Source organism: Electrophorus electricus, chromosome 20, assembly GCF_013358815.1.
Source record: "Electrophorus electricus isolate fEleEle1 chromosome 20, fEleEle1.pri, whole genome shotgun sequence".
Classification (NCBI taxonomy): Eukaryota; Metazoa; Chordata; class Actinopteri; order Gymnotiformes; family Gymnotidae; genus Electrophorus; species Electrophorus electricus.
In genome coordinates this window covers 13,847,980-13,867,806 of record NC_049554.1, presented here as the reverse complement: position 1 = coordinate 13,867,806, position 19,827 = coordinate 13,847,980, and the positions used below count along the sequence as shown (strand labels likewise).

The window sequence follows — 19,827 nt, the reverse complement described above, 5'->3', positions numbered from 1 at the left end:
CACTGACCCCACACAGGTTCTGTCGTACTGAAGGTAGCGTTCTGTCCTGCCCAGTCTATGGGTGCGCAGTGTATTTAAAGTATTGTTCTACCGATCCGAAAAGATTGGTAGTTGTCAAATAATTCCGGCTATGTTGCTAATTTTTAACAGTTTCATTATAGTATTTGTTTATTTTTGTTTTGTACACACGTATTGCTCAGATAATTAGCTTAGAATGTCATGCATGTTTTTGATCCCAGTAACTTCCTGTGTGGTTGGGCTCTGGCCCCGCCCCTTGCTCCTGCAGGAAGAGGTGCAGAGGGAGATCATTAAGCAGGAGGAGAACGTGGACCCAGACTACTGGGAGAAGCTGCTGCGCCACCACTACGAGCAGCAGCAGGAGGACCTGGCCCGCAACCTGGGCAAGGGAAAGAGGATCCGCAAGCAGGTCAACTACAACGACACGTCGCAGGAGGACCAGGGTACACATGCACAGACACGCACCTAGATACGCACGCACAGACACGCACCTGGATACGCACGCACAGACACGCACCTGGATACACACGCACAGACACGCACCTGGATACACACGCACAGACACGCACCTGGATACACACGCACAGACACGCACCTGGATACACACGCACAGACATGTGCGCACATATACACACGCGCCTGGATACACACGCACAGACACGCGCGCACGCGTCTGGATACACACGCACCTGGATACACACACACGCGGATACACATGTACGCACCTGGATACACACGTACGCACACGGATAGGCACGCATGCACGCACACGGATACACGCGCACAGACACGCACGCGGATACACACGCACAGACACGCACCTGGATACACACGCACAGACACGCACCTGGATACACACGCACAGACACGCACCTGGATACACACGCACAGACATGTGCGCACATATACACACGCGCCTGGATACACACGCACAGACACGCGCGCACGCGTCTGGATACACACGCACCTGGATACACACACACGCGGATACACATGTACGCACCTGGATACACACGTACGCACACGGATAGGCACGCATGCACGCACACGGATACACGCGCACAGACACGCACGCGGATACACACGCACAGACACGCACCTGGATACACACGCACAGACACGCGCGCACATATACATACGTACGCGTCTGGATACACACGCACCTGGATACACGCACGCACGCGGATACACACGTACGCACCTGGATACACACGTATGCACATGGATAGGCACGCATGCACGCACGCGGATACACGCGCACAGACACGCACGCGGATACACACACACAGACGCACGCGGATACACACACACGTACGCACGCGGATACACACACTCGTACGCACCTGGATACACACACACACGTACGCACGCGGATACACACGCACGCACGCGGATACACACGCACGCGGATACACGCACGCGGATACACGCACACGGATACGCACGCACGCACGTGGATACGCACGCACGCACACGGATTCACACGCACGCATGCACACGGATACACAGATACATAGACACGCGCGCACATATACGTACGCACCTGGATACACATGCACGTACACGGATACACGCACGCACGCGGATACACACGCACGCACAAGGGTACACACGCACGCACAAGGGTACACACGCACGCACATGGATACACACGCACGCACATGGATACACACGCGGATACGCACGCACGCACGCGGATACGCACGCACGCGGATACACAGATACACACGCGGATACGCACGCACACGGATTCGCACGCACGCACATGGATACACACGCACGCACGCGGATACACACACGGATACACAGATACACTCGCACGCATGCGGATACGCACGCACGCGGATACGCACGCACGCGGATATGCACGCACGCAGATACAAACATGCACGCACGCGGATACGCACGCGGATACACACAAACACGCATGCGGATAAACACATACACGCATGCGGATACACACAAACACGCATGCGGATACACACAAACACGCATGCGGATACACACAAACACGCACGCGGATACACACGCACGCGGATACACACACGCACGCGGATACACATGCATGCACACAAAAACACGCACACACGCACGCGCACACACACACAATCTGCAAACATTCACATGCCCACAAACATGCACACACACCTGCAGCAATACAGACACTCATGAACAACCACACACATGCGCACACACACACACACAGCCTTTGTTTATAGCCACAAAGCATGGTGGAAAGCAATCATGATGCTTCCTGCAGTACTGTCTGTGTCTATGTGTGTGTTTGTCTGTGTCTGTCTGTCTGTGTTTGCATGTGTGTGTCTGTGCTTGTGTGCATGTGTGTGTGTGTGCATGCGTGTGTGCATGTGTGTGTGTGTGTGTGCTTGTCTTTGCGTGTGTGTTTGTGGGCGGGCGAGCGGCGGGTGGGTGTGTGCACGCGTGTTTGTGCGTGGTTGTGGGTGCGTGTGTGTGTGTGTATGTATGTGTGTGTGTGTGTGTGTGTGTGTGTGTGCGCGCCGTCTCCTTATGGTCCGGGGCTCAGAGTGGCAAGATGACCTTTCAGACAATCAGTCCGAGTACTCAGTGGGGTCCGAGGATGAGGATGAAGATTTCGAGGAGAGACCTGAAGGTAGGCACCACCTCCTTACCACCCGCAACCCTACCATCTCCCTCACCCACCCAACCCCACCCACTCGTGCTGGCTCGGCATCTCTGATGGTTTCCATAAGCTCTTTGCAGGATCCTCCGTTCTGACCGAGCGTCTGTTTCACCAGGAGGGCGCCGGCAGTCTCGCAGACAGCTGAAGAGTGACCGGGATAAACCGCTCCCACCACTGCTGGCCAGAGTAGGGGGCAACATTGAGGTGGGCATCTCATCCTCGTCTGCAACGCTAGTAGTTTCCAAACAGCGAGATTCGGAAAACAGTCATATGCATTTCAAGAGAATCTTATAACCAATGAGCTGAGTCGTTTCTTCGCAGTACTCTGGCTAAAAGTTATTCACAAGGCTTTTTGTGTGTGTGTGTGTGTGTGTGTGTGTGTGTGTGTGTGTGTGTGTATGAATGCGTGTGTGTGAGTGTGTGTGTGTGTGTGTGTGTGTGTGTGTATGAATGCGTGTGTGTGTGTGTGTGTGTGTGTATGAATGCGTGTGTGTGTGTGTGTGTGTGTATGAATGCGTGTGTGTGTGTGTGTGTGCGTGTGCGTGTGCGTGCGTGCCTGCGTGTGTGGGGCCTGGTGCTGACCCAGGTACTTGGCTTTAACGCACGGCAGAGGAAGGCCTTCCTGAATGCCATCATGCGATGGGGCATGCCCCCGCAGGACGCGTTCAACTCCCACTGGCTCGTCAGGGACCTCAAAGGCAAAAGCGAGAAAGAGTTCAGGTACGCCGCAATGCCCGGTCCAGCCGTTTAGTTTACCTGGCATCGCTAGCTAGCGGTGTGTGTATGTGTGTGTGCGCGTGCGCGTGTCTCTCAGGGCGTACGTATCCCTGTTCATGCGGCACCTGTGTGAACCCGGAGCGGACGGGGCTGAGACGTTTGCAGACGGCGTGCCGAGGGAGGGGCTGTCCCGACAGCACGTCCTCACCAGGATTGGGGTCATGTCTCTGGTTCGGAAAAAGGTACGGCACCCAGGGCGTTTTGGGAAAGCCTCCGAGTGACGAGGGCACTAGAGCCACGTACGAAGAATTGTAAGGGCCCTACTAAATTCACGGGGGAAAAAAATTATTAATTTTATGGACCTTGTTTCTCAAAAATGGCAGACTTCACAGATATTAGAAGTCAATCGGCACATTTCAGAGCATTTTAAAATATATAATTTATTAAATAAACACTTAACTACAGAGCTAGGGTGGAAGCTTAGCCTCACCAGGCTAGCTTGCCATGCTAATCTAATAGCTTACCTTACTCGCTGCGTGGGACAGTGTTGTGCATCATTCTCTGTCCCTGAGGTAAAAATACTTGTTGGCGTTTTAACACTGTTGCCCCTAGATAGGTATAAGCATGATAACAATGCTGGAGCCTCGAACAACTTCCAAAACATAACAGACACATTTGTTTCCAATTCCAGCTAAAGGAGTTGGTCAAAATCGGGAACGTCACTGTTTACGGATTTAAATTCAGAAATCAGGAAAACTCGAAAATGCATAACCTTAAGTTACGACTTTTAGGAAAGAAAGGGTGTGATGGTCTCTCTTGACTCTCTAGAAAAAAGTGACAAGCTCTGGCAGACTAGCTTAAGGGACATAGCTGATCTTTTTCCCCCAGTTTTCCTGCATTTCACAAAAAATCGGATATTTCATGGGAAAAGGCCAATTTCATAGTCCATGATGCAATTATGACGGCCATGAATTTGGTAGGGCCCTAGAGATAAGATAATAGCATATCTGCTACAACTGCATTCAAGTGTTCAATTTGACAAAGCAATGTGTGTGTGTGTGTGTGTGTGTGTAGGTGCAGGAGTTTGAGCATGTGAATGGGAAATACAGCACTCCAGATCTGATTCCTGCTGGCTTAGAACTAAAGAAACTCACTGAAAGTCTGTCATCAGACCCAAACACCCCTGTTCTAGCCAGTCCTGCCCCTACACAGCCGAGCACACCTGTTCCTTCAGGTGAGTAGAGGTCTGTGTGAGTGGTGCACCCATTCCGTCAGGTGAGTGCCGGTGTGTGTGTGAGTGTGTGTCTGTGGGGGTGTGTGTGAGTGTGTGTGTGAGTGTGTGTGTGTCTGTGGGGGTGTGTGTGAGTGTGAGTGTGTCTGTGTGTGTGTGTGTGTGTGTGTGTGTGTGTGTGTGTGTGTGTGAGTGTGTGTGTGTGTGTGAGTGTGAGTGTGTGGGGGGGGGGTGTGTGTGTGTGAGTGTGTGTGTGTCTGTGGGGGTGTGTGTGAGTGTGAGTGTGTCTGGGGGGGGTGGTGAGTGTGTGTGTGTCTGTGGGGGTGTGTGAGTGTGTGTGTGAGTGTGAGTGTGTCTGTGGGGGGGGGGGGGTGTGTGTGTGAGTGTGTGTGAGAGAGAGGGACTGGCCACAGGAACCAATGACTGGGAACCAGTGATTTTTTTTAAAGCAGTGTCCGACTGGAGTTTGTGTCTGACAGACAAGACTGACTGTGGTCCTGGTCCCCAAGAAGACAAAGAGACTGCTGACCAGGACGGCGCCAAAGCAGTGGATTCCGAGGTGACGTGATTGCAAAAACCTCCCACAAGCCCCTAGGTGTGTTTCTTCCTTCGGGTACTTTTTTTCTGAAAGGCCTTCTCTCTGCCCTTAGCCTTCCAAAGAGTCAGAGCCCTCCCCCACGCCGGAGACGACCAATGAGAGTGAAGAACCAAAGAGAGCCAGCTCTGAGGAGAAGTCCAGCGAGGAAAGCGAGAAAAAAGACAACCCGCCCTCCCAGTTGGAGCCGTCGTCCAATCAAACCCAGCCATCATCCAAAAAGACGGAACAGCCCGCCAATCAGATGACGCCGACAGGTGCGAGCACGGTTCATTTCACCTTTCATATTAGCTGATAGAAAAACAGTGGGACACCAAATTCTGCTGCTTTGTAGGGGAGCAAAATAAAGATCCAGAGAACTCGCCTGAGAAAACAGAGAATGACTCTGCTCCTCCGAAAGGAGAAGACAAAGAGCAAAAACCAGGTGAGAGTAAGACTCACTAGTGTGTATAAAGGGATCGAGAGGAACAGTGAGTGTCCTGTGAAGCTGGACTTATGGTCCAAATTAAAGCCGGCGCGAGTTGTTCCGGAATCAACCGTACAATCTAAAGCTCATTATCGCGTTATTTCTGGTACCGCAGACGCCCGTAAGCCATAATGAAACCAGGCGTTAATGTTACTCTGCAGTCGTCACGTTCGGGGCTGCTGACCTCTTGGACGCCCCGCGCGTGTTGATTTCTGCAGCGGCCACCCGCGAGGCGCAGTGCGAGGACCCTGCGGAGTCTCAGCTGAACGGAGAGAAGGAGGCCAGGGACGAGGTGGACGAGAGCGCCAAGGACGACAGGAGCACCAGCAAGGCGCGCTTTATGTTCAACATCGCCGATGGGGGCTTCACGGGTGAGCCGAGCGACGCCCTAACATTCCCCCACCCCACCCGCCAGCGACGCGGGACGTGCCGCCTCAAAAACGCGCGCACGGGACGCCAGGAGAATGACACAGTGGTGTGTGTGTGTGTGTGTGTGTGTGTGTTCACAGAACTACACACTCTGTGGCAGAACGAAGAGCGGGTGGCCCTGTCATCTGGAAAGATGTACGACATCTGGCACCGTCGCCATGACTACTGGTTGCTGGCTGGCATAGTAACGTATCCTGCTCTAACGCCCCCATCACGGTTTCCGCTGCCTTTGAACTCCTGCCGCGGAGCTTCTGGCAGACGCCCCCCCCCAGACACTGGGCTGTCTGCGTTTTGTCACACGCCGTGACAGGAGCGAACCAGAGCGAATCAGAGAAAAGGAGGCGGGATGACGGTCAGACAGACGGGCAGGCTGCTGTCAGGGGGTTCCCCTCTCCTCGCTCCCCCGTTAGCCACGTTTGGCCCCTTGACCTGCTGCGTGCCTCCAGACACGGCTACGCGCGCTGGCAGGACATCCAGAATGACCCGCGCTACGCCATCCTCAATGAGCCCTTCAAAACGGAGATGAATAAAGGGAACTACTTGGAGATGAAGAACAAGTTCCTCGCTCGCCGTTTCAAAGTGCATCACTCTGCTTAGAATTATATACAGGATTTTCTTATTTATTATTACATATTTTATGTCGTGAAATTATTCACTTACATTACATGCATTTTCCCATTCTTAAATTATTCTATGCGTTTGTATGTTAGTAATTCATAATTATATGCATGTTGTAATGAATGAGGTTCTTCCCAATCGTATGCATGTTTGGTATTGATGCGTTTGGCTTGCCTCACTCTGTGTGCGTGCGTGTGTGTGTGTGTGTGTGTGTCGTAGCTGCTGGAGCAGGCGCTGGTGATCGAGGAGCAGTTACGCAGGGCAGCCTACCTGAACATGAGCCAGGACGCCAGCCACCCAGCTATGGCCCTGCACAGCCGCTTCGCCGAGGTGGAGTGCCTGGCTGAGTCACACCAGCACCTGTCCAAAGAGTCGCTCGCCGGGAACAAGCCCGCCAACGCCGTCCTGCACAAAGGTTTGCCGCTGCGCCACCCCCTACGACGCCCCCTCCCCACGCCTCTGGCCACCTCTGGCTGACGCGGTGCCGCGCCGGGTGTCGTTGCAGTGCTGAACCAGCTGGAGGAGCTGTTGAGCGACATGAAGGCCGACGTGACGAGGCTGCCGTCCATGCTGTCTCGCATCCCACCCGTCTCCGCCCGCCTGCAGATGTCCGAGAGGAGCATCCTCAGTCGTCTCACCAGCCGGGGCAACGAGCTGCCCCCCCAGCAGGTCTGCGTCTGTGCCGCCGGCCCTCCCTCGCCTGCGCTTTCAGCTTACTGCCACCCTGCAGAGCCCCAGGCTGCATTTCCATATAAAGGCGTCAACACCATGGAGCTGAGATTTTGCTAGCAAACCTGGTTGGTTGCGGACACTTTCTTGTAGCACACTGAGGTTTCCTGTAGAATTCATCTCACATTTGCAGATTCCAGGACCGGTCGCAGCTACAGCGTCCCGTCACATAGTGCACACAGTTATGACTTTAGTACTACGAGCTGTAGGCAGCTTTAGCACGGATACGTTAATCTAATTCCCTCGCTGTGTGGGTTGTCATTATTTTCAAGTTAACAGCAGCTCCAGTAGTACGTAGAGGCCTAGTTACTTCCCTCTTTGTCTCTGTCTTGTCTCTCTCTCTCTCTCTCTCTCTCTCTCTCTCTCTCTCTCTCTCTCTCTCTCTCTCTCTCTCTGTGGCTGTAGTCTTTTCCCCAGGGCTCATTCGCCTGTTCTCAGATGTACAGTAACAGTTTTGGAGGGGGTTTCAGAGGCCCTGGCGGCACACCCATGGTGAACTACAGCCAGATGCCCCTCGGCCCGTACATCAGCGGTGAGCAGTACCTGCTACTACCTCGCTTCGCACGAGAAAGTCGTAGGCCCGTGTCTATAGCTCTACTCTCCGGGCCCCGGTTCGCACCGTAACTCTCCCATGGCAACGGGCCCGCGTTTGTAGCTTAACAGAATGCTTTAAACTTGTTACATCGATAATGGCGCGGCGCCAGCGTGGCAAACCCGACGTTCTCCTCTCAGCTTTAAGCCGAGTTCCGGCCTTCGTCTTCCTCCCAGCGCGGATGCCGGCTTGACTGCGTGTCTGTCTCTGGCTCTCCTCGCAGTTTCCTCCAACGGTCCGCCGCCACCCAACAGCCACCTGGACAAGAAGCCGTGCGACGCTCTGAGAGACGCGTCTCCCCCCGACCTGAAATCCGGCAAGCCCACCGACGTCATCTGCATCGAAGACTAACCCTGACCGCCGGCCTCCACCCCGTTCAGGGACGAACGGGCGCCGTTTTGGGTGCGCCCTGTCCTGCAGATGACTAGCTACCATACAGATATAAACTCACCGTATCCATTGCACTTTCGTCTCGCGTACGCGCCGGTTAAGTTTGTTCGGTAGGCACCTGCTTTCTCGCTTTACTCCTGTGATTATGAAACGGTCTGTCAGCCGAGAGGACCGAGCACTGGCTGCCGGCTTCCCCAACCCACCCCACAACCTCCTCTCCCCCCCCGTGTCATGCTTATGGAGGACGATCTTCTGCTCCCATGTCTCCTGTTTTGTTGAAAACTCTCTGGCCTCTGCTTGACCCAGGCTTTGGGGTCTGGCGCAGCCTCACCCTGACTATCTCCTGCACTAGTATCCACTTCTGTTTGGATGTAACGTACAATCTTCCCCTCTTGCACCTCGAACACATTCTTTTGCCACTGCTTGAATGTGGTGTGCCACTGCTGCCCCCTAGAGGTTCTTTTTCTGTAGTGCATCCCGAAGAAGAGAAATACGGACTTGCAGTGCCACAGTGGTGAAAAGCATATGAGAGAAGAGTAGACACCCGAACGCTTTAGCTACGGATTCATGTGATATCTTTTGTTTGGAATGCACTGTATAGTGAATTAAAGGCATTTGCTTAGCTAAGCACTGGAAGAATGGGTGTAAACACATGCTGCGTGCACTAAGAAACACAGTGTTCTGTATCATGAAAGTTATTTAGCCATATCCTGGAATTACTGATCCGTTATATACGGTCCTTGTCAGGTTTTTTGTTTTTATTGTTCTGTTTTGCTTAACAATATAAATGGAACTTTGCTTGATGGACATAAGTAAATATGAGATCATAAACAAGTATCCTAACAGCCACCAACTACAGATAGATGTAGTTTGAATTGTCTGTGAAACACTTTCTTTAATATCTGAATGTTGATAATCAAGCACGGCGTATGATCCAAGGTGTTTATCTCTCCGACGGCCTCTTTGCAGACGGTATTGGGGGTCCGTGGCGTTATAGGAGGCTGAGGGTGTGTTATAGAGCAGAAACCAAGTGTTCTCCTTGTTTCTTCATTGTTGATTATACAGAAAGAGTGAATGTGCCGACTCCTGGCATCTGATTTAAGCTGGGAGCGTCTGAATTTACGGAGATAGCGTGTGCTGTGTATTCCTCCGTAAGGGGGACATTTCTGGGTTTTTTTTTTATTTTCCCATGATAGCATTACTTTTATTCTCATTTTGAATGTATCATCGCGATCTTTGGGCTGAAACTCGGAAGAGGCGCTTTCTCCAAAGACCAGAGTGGCGTTCTTTGACCGTTGGACTCCTTTCCGGACCTGAAAATCTGGAACAGTATGTTTTGCTTATTATATATAGTGCATTTTCCCCTGTATGTCAGTGTGTGAAGGATATTAACAGTCTGTAGCTGTGGGCCACTGGATCTGTGAACAGACCTGCTTTTGCTACCATTACCAGTACGCAAGCGGAAAAGGTTGGGTCTAATTTTAAAATAATCTACTACGTGTTTTTAATCTGTAACTTCCCGATCATTTCAGTGGGTCTCCAGGCACGCTGACGTACAGCCAGGTGAAACCTAATTTAATTACTGATGTCCTCTGCACCTTCTGGTTCTAGTATTTGGTATTCAGCCATTGTGTGGCTTTCTTTCTCTAATGGAGGTTAAACTGTTTGTCTGGGTTTTTTTCTGTTGTGTCTTTTGCATCCCGCCACCAGTGTAAGTGGTTGCTAACATGCTAAACTTGATCATCGCACAAAGTGTAGTTGAGTACTTGAATGGTGTTCATATGTGTAGACAATGAATGTGGGCGGGGCAGGGGAGGGGCCATGGAGGGTAGTGGGAGGGGCGAGGGCTCATAGTTCAGTATTCATACACACAAAACCTCAGATTTTACACATCGCATCACGTAAGGAAAGACAGCCTCAAACCATTAAATAACGATAAATCCAAACTTTGCAGGATGCTCATGAAGATGACTGTATGTATTTGACGAACTGGGCTTCGGTTTCTATTAAATAATCATCATTTTTTTTCCTCTTTAAATGTAGTGCAGATATTGACATTGCGCTCTGGTTAAAATGCAATCAAACTGAAGCTAATATGAATGTACTGAATATAAAACAAAGCTTCAGTCTAATACCACTGGTGTACACTAGGCTTCAAAAGCTACCAAAAGGCTGAAGTGGTTCGCGGTGCCGCTGCTGCCGTGAGTCCCCAGCATGCACTCGCGCGCCTCCGTGCTTCGCTTTGGTCTAGCGAGGGCTCGCTACGAGCTAGAGCATAAATCTAACCAGTGTTGCTGTCTTGTTTAAGATAACGGAATGAACAGGAGAGAGGTGAATTGTCATCATTTTACTTTGTACTGAGTGTAATTTGTTTAATGTGTTTTAATAAATTCTCTCCGATAAGAAAGCCCTGTTCGTCCCCATGTACTGGGCCGCTGTGAAGTTTATTAACTAACGACGTCGGTTTCTTGATGGATTTTGAATTTACAGGTGGACCCACAGAGAAAGGCTTGAGCCATAAGAGCGAACCTCGGGAGTCATTACGAGCTTTTACTGTTGTGTCCTGAATCAATAGATGCCCTCTCTTGGAAGATGTCACATACAGATTTTGTCAAATTTTATGCTCTTTTGCTGAATGTACCAAATCTACACTCTTGCGGTTCGTTCCATGTTGCTTGTGTCTTGCGTCAGGGCAGGTCAGGGACCACAGAGTAAAAGCACACAGAAGCCTGCTACCCATGGCTCTAGCAATAAGTGAAAGTTGTAAAACTGCAACACCAATACTTTTAAAATCACAATAATGGAAAATCCATATTACCAAATTTACCTACTGAACTGCTGGTCTGAAATCAGTTGTATTTTATACTGCCCTTAAAGCTGAATTGCAGTCTATGGAGATGGGCATAACAGTCCATTTTTTAGTCACTCAGGTAAGTAATTCTGCTTATTTCCCTGCCTCATACGCTTGCCAAACAAACCCCCCCCCCTTCTCTCTCTCTCTCTCTCTCTCTCTCTCCCTCTCTCCCCCTGCTGCCTTGTTCTGTATTCCTTTTAGCCCCTGTACTCCCCGCCCCCACACTCTGTTGTTATTGGACAAAAGCCCTTCCTGCAGCTTTGCTATTGGTTGAACCCAGCAGAAGGCTGTTGCTTCAGCCCAGTGGGAATGTTAAGTGTTTAGCAGCAGGCGAGGGAGGCAATTCACTCCGCCTGCGAGTGTGACGCACGGGGGAGGAGCCAGGGACTGGTGTGTGGCGCGGCAGGGAGTTCGGGGGGCTGTGGGAAAGTAAACAGCTCGTGCTCACTTTCGCAGGAGTGCGGCGGTAGGTGCAGGATGAGCGCGTGCGTTCTGGGAGACCGGCGGTTCCGTAGCAGGAAGTCCACGAGAGGTTGGAGCTAAAGTCTCTCTTGGGGAGGGGGGGGGGGTGTGTGTGTGTGCAGAAGCCTTTCATCTGGAAATACCACTGGAGATAGGAAGGTGAGCTTTGCTCTGTCCTGTGACTTTCCCCCCCCCACACACACACACATACACACACACACACGCGCGCTCTTATAGTCTGCCTCTCTTTGCATGGCCTGCTTGCAACAAAAGGGTACCATGAAAAGGGTTCTTGGAAGGAGCAGGAGATGAAGGGGGGGGTAGAGAGAGGGGAGGAGAGGTTTTGTGCTCCTCACTGGCCCAGAGTAAAGGAATCTGGGTGTTTTATATATATATAAAATGTGTGTGTCTTTGTATATTAAATGTGCAGATGGAGCTGAGCTGATGTTGCTTGGGCATCGGTATACGTGTGGACACCCTGCTCTGTGACTCTAGTCTGCCTCTCCTAACCCTGCTGCTTTTCATCAAGTTTTCCTAAAGAATTGCACCGACATAAACATACTCCGACATAAAAAGCACTGTTCAATCCCCCCTACTTCTCTCCTGTTAACATCCTGCGTCATTAGCAGTCTGTGCATGTCTGGGGTAGAGATCCGTTACAAACGTGGCCTGTCGGTCCTTTCCTTGAGCCCCCAGCACCCCACCCTGGCCACGGGCTACTCCTGGGCAAGTCCACTCCTGCGGAAGAAGAACAAGCGGTTGTGGCTACGGAAAGAAGTCCAAGATCCCAGATCAGTTTTAGAGATTCTCCTGTAGCGGTTAAGGTTAGGATTTTGGATACAGTAATGTGGCCTGGACTTGGGACATAAGGGTCAGCTCTGCGTGTAAGAGTGCGTAACAACCTGGCTGTGATCAGGGGAGCCTCCTGTGAAACTTGATATTGGATATTTTTTGGAGCTTGCATTGTTAGTGTGACAGCTATGGGTCATCCTGCAGCTCAACATGTAGGGTGTCTTGACAAATTGTTTTAAATGGGCTGTTCTTTCAACCTGTCTAGCTACCTCAGGTTTCGGATAAGGCAGAAACAGGTTCGTGACCCAGATATGCACCTCTTTTTGAACCTGTCATAAAGTGGTTTTGTGTTTCAACCAGCTGGGTGAGAGTAATTATCCTTCAGACACTATCGAGCAGACATTTCTATAGCAGGAGGCTATATCTGTGGCTACTAGTGATCGAGTCACGATCCAGATTGATGTCTCACCTTTAACCTTTAACCTAAATTCTGGTCGTATGTTTAGTGCATCTCAGGTCAGTGCTGAGTCAAATGCAGCCTGAGCACACAGGAATAAGGTACGAGAGACGAGAAGGTAAGATCAGTTGCGTGTGACGTACCTGCCAGTACTGGTGGTGCTTTTGTTGTTCTTACTGAGCTGCATTCATTCGTGCTGGTTATAACTGCACAAGAGGACATTTTCTCATACTTTTACACTTAACCTGCCTAAGTACAGGAAAGGAGGTGGCCAGTGTTTTCACTGATGCAGCTGTTATTCACCAGGTTTTGTAAAACAGACTAAGGCACAGCCTACCTGTAGATACAGGACTTTGGCATGCAGTGTCTCACCATGGCTATGGAAGACTTGCCTTAGTAAACCATCTGTCCATGTGTGAGCAGAGTAACATCGGCACTGAGACAGCACAGCTTGCCTGAATCTCTCTCTGTGTGTGTGTGTGTGTGTGTGTGTGTGTGTGTGTGTGTGTGAGAGAGAGAGAGAGTGAGTAAGTGAGTGTGTGCACGTATGTGCATATATCACTGTTTCTATGGAGTCACAGTTTCACAGTACTCTACCCGCTGTGTAATCCGAACCCATACGTCTGCTTTCTTTTCCGGTTGCATAAAATAGTCAACATTTATTAAGCAGGCCTTTATAAGTGTTAAAAAATGTTATCGGTTTAGCAGGGCCATAAACTGGGTGAGTCTGGGTCATGTGTGTGTTTGTGTCGTGTGTGCTGTGTTTATCTCAGGGTGATGGAAGCAGGCACTGATATCGCGGAAAGGATGAGTATTGCACTTCTCACCTCTACCACATGGAGTTGGACTGCAGTTGCTGTATATCTCTGCACTTCCTGCTAATATAATCAGACAAGCCTCTCGGGTCCAGCCCCTTCCTTCAAACCCCGCCCCTCCCTCCATAGACACGCCTACTCTTCTCGATGCCCTGCTGTGCTAAAATGGTTCGTTGATGATTACAGAACCCAGGACATGCTGTTATTCCATAACTATCAGTATGAGAAGACATTTTAGCCAAAATGTTCTTAAAATAAATCTTCTACAGCTATTTAAAATATTCAGTTCATGATCATTTTTGTTTTCAAGAAGGTTCCGCTTGAAACGAGGTCTCCATTAGCATTAGCATTTCACCATCATAATGAAGGCAAGTGGCATTGAAACTTTCATAATTTATTCGTTTTGTCATTTATTATGGTTGACCCCCCCCCACAGATCCTCTCAGCAGAACATAAGGAATTCTCTGTAAGTGGGTCTATCCCCCCCCAGACATTCCTGTGCCGTAACACCCCCCCCCCACAGTTGCAGGCCTTCACTGTTTCCCATCGCTACGTCGTGTTCACGCAGTGTGCACACTGTAGTGGCTCTTCGTATTGTATGGGGGATGTGGGTCTTTACCATATTTCCGCATCAGACCCCCCCACGCAGCAAAACAAAACAGAGACTGTGTGCTCTGGTACAGCCAATAGGCCACAGCTATAATCCCTCCGAGAGTCGTTGCTCAAAGCAATGCCGATGAACGCTGGTTTATTTTTATAGGTATACTTTACTTTATTCACCATTATCAGGTATGCCTTTTACCATGTTGACGACCTTGAAATGTTTATTGACCTTGAGTAGTCTATGTCTGGCCCTTGGAATAAATACAGGTGAACTATATGCCCGTGTTCGCACTAATGTCTGGAAGTTCAGCCAATTACACACGGGTACAGGCAAAGAATCGATGTGATACTGCATTCGCAATGTAAACTAGTTGGTATTTAAACGGCCAACACAGTACATTTGATCCACTGTCCACTGCTAAACACACGTCCCACATTACATGCCTCTGACCTGTGGTCTAATGGTCAGCCTGGCATTTCCAGTGACGAATGCTGAAACAATGCCTTGTGAACGTGTCCCAAGATTTTGTTCACAAGAGCGCCATTGTGTGTGGCCATGTGTGGAGTGGGCAGCTGGGATTGACTGTGTTTGTGGTCCGCTGTACTGGTCACACTGGGCCAGTAGCCTTGGCAAAGAGCCACACAGAAAGAGCTACTGAGCAAGGGCATGACGGCCAGGCCCATTGCATTATGGGTTGGAACTCCACCACACACGTATTACTGGCTTTGTTTACAAGAGGTCTGCTCTAGAAATAAAATTACAAGCTGGATTTGGTAGAATGTTTGTTGTATTATGTTTGCACTGATTTGTATAATGAGTATTATAGCTACTCTCCAAGACCTACTTCAGTAATTACTGTATAATGAGTCTTAACCTTAATAGCTAAATAGTGAGTGTAGACTTTAAGAAGTTGAAACGTGTCAGCCATTTTTCTGTTTTTAGATGTGGATGAATTGAAAACAAGTAAAACTTACATGGCTTGCTGATATCAGTCATGTATTTTTCAAAGAATGCTTGGTTAAGTTAGCTTGACTGCTCTTCAAACCCATTACGTGGGTGTCCATTGAATCCCACAGGAACATGTAATGTTCATGGGGACGTGGCCGGTTTAGGACTTTCACTGCACAGGGCATTCCCCCACAGGGTTTTCTAATGCACATCCAACAAAGAAAGCTTTGTTAGGAACAGTGGTATAAAGACGACTCGACAAACATCATCTTAAACTAAAAGAATGTTTGTCTGATCAATAAACTGACTATCTGATCAGTTCCAGTTTGAGAGAACTTCCTGCTTCTGTTTGTGTCCTCGGCTATAAATTCCACGTTCTGCCTGTGGTACCTCCCCTGATCATAGCCGTGAGGTCAGCCCCCAAGGGGCCGGGGGAGATTAGAACTAGCGCAGCCAAGAATGTTCTGGCAAAGGAAATAGTTGAGTGTTAATTAAAATAAGAAGCAGATGTATAAATAAGTTCCTTTCAGAGTCCTACAGACATGCAAACTCTGACCTGGCCGGATTATCTCTCTCCTTTCACAGTGGCATGGATATAACAAGGAGTAATATGAAGAATGTTGTACAGGGATGCGCGTTTTACTGCTTTGATTTCGTACAGAATAAAAATGCATAGCTTCACTGCGCTTCTTAAATTGAACAACAGTTAGAAAACAATCTTGAGTTCCTCCTGATTCCTTCTGGGAGGTAAAATACACGTTAAAGAGCCGTTCAACAGTTTGGCAATTTCTAAGTGCTCATTACCTCTCTGTGCAAGTAAGAAAAACAGCATCAATTAGGAAATCAAGACAACCCATCATCAGAACATCTTGTTCTCCAGCGCTTCAGACCAGCGGATCCCAGCCCAGTTCCTGCGGAACCCAGGTCAGGTCACATTGTCCCTTTGTTTCTGCTTCCAGCACCCATTTAGCCAGTGCAATGAAAAAACAGTTTGTCTTGAGGAGGTCAAAGTGTTCCACCGCTGTAGAATAGACATCTGCTGCCAACAGGAGCTGTGACCAATCATCACCTGAATTGCAGATAATGCACTTGCTTTATCCAATCAGAATGCAGCCACATATACTGGGGTTTTTTGTTTTTGGAGAGCTAAAGACCTGCTCTTCCTCATTCCTCACCCTCACTATTGCGTCGTAGGTTTTATGCACCATTAGCACATCAAGTTTACCAAGCTGCTACTAATACACAGTTAACTAATACAGGACTGTACTGGACAGACAGTCGCTAATTCCTGTTAATGGTAGCTAGTGATGTCTTTGACTGTAAGAAAACAGACGGAAATGTTTTATTTCCTTAGTCATATCTTCTTTGCAGCTGTGCGTCAGATTATGGTGGGATGGCCCCCGCTGACTTTTTTTGCTGTGTTTACAGACGGTGTTAGAAGAAAGAAAATGACTTTTTCCCTTTCTTCAAACGTGATGCCCCCAAAATGTACATTTCTTTGTCGCAAAGAACCAGTGTATCGCTACATGATTATTTTAAGGAAAGTAGACGTTGATAAAACAATAATTGAAAGATAAAAAATAAACAGAATTAACTGCATTCCATTCCAGGGCTGTTCACAAAATAACCTGCCAGGGAGTGTTGTCTCTTGGAAGGAAAGAGGACGCCTCCAATGCCAACAAGTCACGGTTTATACCCAGCCATGACTAGATTTTAGACGATTCTGATTTGCCGCTAGCCACAAATAGCAGTGGCTTCATGATTTATCAGACCTTTCTCCAGCTGGTGCAGTCAGGCAGCACTGAGATGGAGAGAGTGAAACACAGGTGGTGTGTAACTTTCACCTTCTTTTGGTTCTGCTAGGTCTATGTCTGTACCGCCGTCCCCCCGGCAACCGGGAGGGGATGTAAAGGATGCGGAAACAGAGGAAGAGGAGCAAGGGGAGAAGTTTGAGTTTGAGGACAGCGAGGAAGACGAGAGCACGCCGCCGTTGCACGCTGCCGGATCATCGCCTGAGACCGCTCTGCCCGAGGCCGCTCCGCCCATGACTGCTTCACACGTATCTGCTCCAGCCGAGGCCGCTTCACACCTGGACACAGACAGTGACCCTCAGAAGAACATAAAACAACACGCAACTGCACTTACAGGTTTGATTGTTAACAAAAAAAACAGAGCAAAAGTTGAAAATCTTGATTAACAGCTGTGAAAAGATTTTGGCTAGTGGAGATACAGGCTGAACTAGGGTTCATTAAAACCTTTTCTAAGGAGATTTGGTCTTGATTGTGGGTAGAGGATTAGACGATTAGTGATTGACATGCCTCAGTACCCGGCCACCTCTGACCCTGTTACGCAACACTAGCGTGAATAAGACTTATTTCCACTTAGATATGACCCTCTACCAACGCGAGTTTATATCCCTAACACAAACAACACGACAGAGTTTCTGTGGTCAGTTTCCTTTTAGACTGCAATGGAGTAATTAAAGGTTAAATAAGTCAAGATGAAGAGGACTGAAATGACAGTTAAATAACATAAACAGCATTTCTGCATTACACTATATAGCCAACGGTATTCACCCACCCATCCAAGGCACCGTATTCAGGTGCTGCAATCACTTCCATGGCCACAGGTGTATAAATCCAAGCGCCTAGGCCTGCAGACTGCTTCTACTAACATTTGTAAAAGAATGGGTCACTCTCAGGAGCTCAGTGAACTCCTGCGGGGTACCGTGATAGGATGCCACCTGTGCAACCAGGCCAGTCGTGAAATTTCCCCTTTACTAAATATTCCCCTGTCAAATGTCAGTGGAATTATAACGAAATAGAAGCGATTGGGAATGACAGCAGCGAGGCACACAGTGCGCAGAGGTTGCCAACTTTGAATCGCTACAGACCGCCAAACTTCATGTGGCCTTCAGATTAGCTCAGGAACAGTGCGTAGAGCTACTTGGAATGGCTTTTAATGGCTGAGCAGCTGCATCCAAGCGTTCCGTCACCAAGCTGTGCAAAGTGTTGGATGCAGTGGGGTAACGCACGCCGCAACTGGATACTAGCGCAGTGGAGACGTGATCTCTGGAGTGACGAATCACGCTTCTCCGTCTGGCAATGCGAGGCACGAGTCTGTGTTTGCCGGTTGCCAGGAGAATGGAAGTGTAAAGTTTGATGGAGGGGGATTACGGTGTGGGGTTGTTTTTCAGGAGTTGGGCTCGGCCCCTTAGTTCCAGTGAAAGGAACCAAGAGATTTTGGACAATTTCATGCTCCCAACTTTGTGGGAACAGTTTGGGGATGGCCCCTTCCTGTTCCAACAGGACCAGTGCACAAAGCAAGGTCCGTAAAGACGTAGATAAGCGAGTTTGGTGTGGAAAAACTTGACTGGCCTGCACAGAGTCCTGACCTCAACCCGACAGAACACCTTCGGGATGAATTAGAGCAGAGTCTGCGAGCCAACATCAGTGTCTGACCTCACAAATGCACTTCTGGTCCAAAATTCCCATAAACACACTGCTGAACCTTGGGGAAAGCCTTCCTAGAAGAGTTGAAGCTGTTATAGCTGCAAAGGGTGGACCAACATCATATTATACCCCGTGGGTTAAGATTGGGATGTCACTCAAGTTCATATGCATGCGAAGGCAGATGAGCGAATATTTTTGGCAATATAGCGTATTTTTAAGGAATCCTGCTTCCTTTCAGCAGTGGTTAAAGTTCATATGAACCATTGCAGATGAGAAGGTGGAATAAGGATATCATGCAAGTCATTCCTTTGTGTGATGGACACATCAGCCTTTGTCAATATTTAATATAAGCAAAGAGGAGAAAAGCTGGTTCATCTAACACAGACACCGCGATAACGAAAGCAAAAAAGTTAAAACAGTGTGATTTTCACTTCGAGTGCTTTAGGATTAATATTGGACATGGAAGGGTGTTTTCAAAGCTTGTCTTTCTGTACACATTCTAGGATGTCCTACATATCAGTATGATCAAACTTTGGATGTGAGATATAATTGCAAAACAAATCAGGACTGCATTTAATCTATTTTTTTTCTTCCATTTTTAGGTGTGACATCCTATGATGGCACAAAACAGTAAGTAGTCAGACGTCTAAACCTATTTTCATCTAAACCAACAGAACCTCCAAAACCTAGTTGTTATAATAATGTACTTTTGTGCCTTAGCTCGCTGTCTACTAGCGCCCTCTGCTGGCTATTGTGAAGTTAACACTCACTCAGATCTCTGTGCGCCAAACCTCAGACTAAACCCTCAGGTGTTCCCGGGCTTCCCACGCACCACTGATGGTTCTCCGTTAATCAAACGATGGACCTGTTTCTGACCACAGCACACAGCTCTCCACTGAACTAGATTCCTGTCTACAGCGGCTAGGCTTGTCCACAAGGGATGAGTGTATGACTGTAACAGGCTCCATCTTCAACCCTGCCCACAGATGGTGGGACCTT

General features: G+C 49.0%; 2 protein-coding genes across 9 annotated transcripts in view; both read left to right on the top strand.

Moving 5' to 3' along the window:
- Positions 1–10,851, top strand: part of chd5 (chromodomain helicase DNA binding protein 5) — a 28,124-nt gene extending 17,273 nt beyond the window's left edge. The window contains exons 25-40 of one of the 7 annotated variants that reach the window (XM_035520466.1): positions 287–461; positions 2,582–2,647; positions 2,793–2,881; positions 3,264–3,397; positions 3,492–3,636; positions 4,469–4,628; positions 5,075–5,184; positions 5,276–5,477; positions 5,555–5,644; positions 5,848–6,057; positions 6,196–6,304; positions 6,562–6,694; positions 6,953–7,148; positions 7,239–7,402; positions 7,868–7,994; positions 8,278–10,851. In XM_035520466.1, the coding sequence (XP_035376359.1) occupies positions 287–461; positions 2,582–2,647; positions 2,793–2,881; positions 3,264–3,397; positions 3,492–3,636; positions 4,469–4,628; positions 5,075–5,184; positions 5,276–5,477; positions 5,555–5,644; positions 5,848–6,057; positions 6,196–6,304; positions 6,562–6,694; positions 6,953–7,148; positions 7,239–7,402; positions 7,868–7,994; positions 8,278–8,405 (2,238 nt within the window). In that variant the 3' untranslated portion in view covers positions 8,406–10,851. Of the gene's footprint in view, positions 1–286; positions 462–2,560; positions 2,648–2,792; positions 2,882–3,263; positions 3,398–3,491; positions 3,637–4,468; positions 4,629–5,074; positions 5,185–5,275; positions 5,478–5,554; positions 5,645–5,847; positions 6,058–6,195; positions 6,305–6,561; positions 6,695–6,952; positions 7,149–7,238; positions 7,403–7,867; positions 7,995–8,277 lie in introns of all 7 variants that reach the window. The other 6 variants (XM_035520469.1, XM_035520467.1, XM_035520465.1 and 3 more) reach the window with 6 other exon arrangements.
- An 834-nt stretch (positions 10,852–11,685) lies between these two features.
- Positions 11,686–19,827, top strand: part of arhgef10la (Rho guanine nucleotide exchange factor (GEF) 10-like a) — an 83,369-nt gene continuing 75,227 nt past the window's right edge. The window contains exons 1-3 of one of the 2 annotated variants that reach the window (XM_027025307.2): positions 11,686–11,919; positions 17,240–17,523; positions 19,431–19,458. In XM_027025307.2, coding sequence (XP_026881108.2) covers positions 17,244–17,523; positions 19,431–19,458 — 308 coding nt within the window. In that variant the 5' untranslated portion in view covers positions 11,686–11,919; positions 17,240–17,243. Of the gene's footprint in view, positions 11,920–14,344; positions 16,301–17,239; positions 17,524–19,430; positions 19,459–19,827 lie in introns of those variants that run through there. The other variant, XM_027025298.2, reaches the window with a different exon arrangement.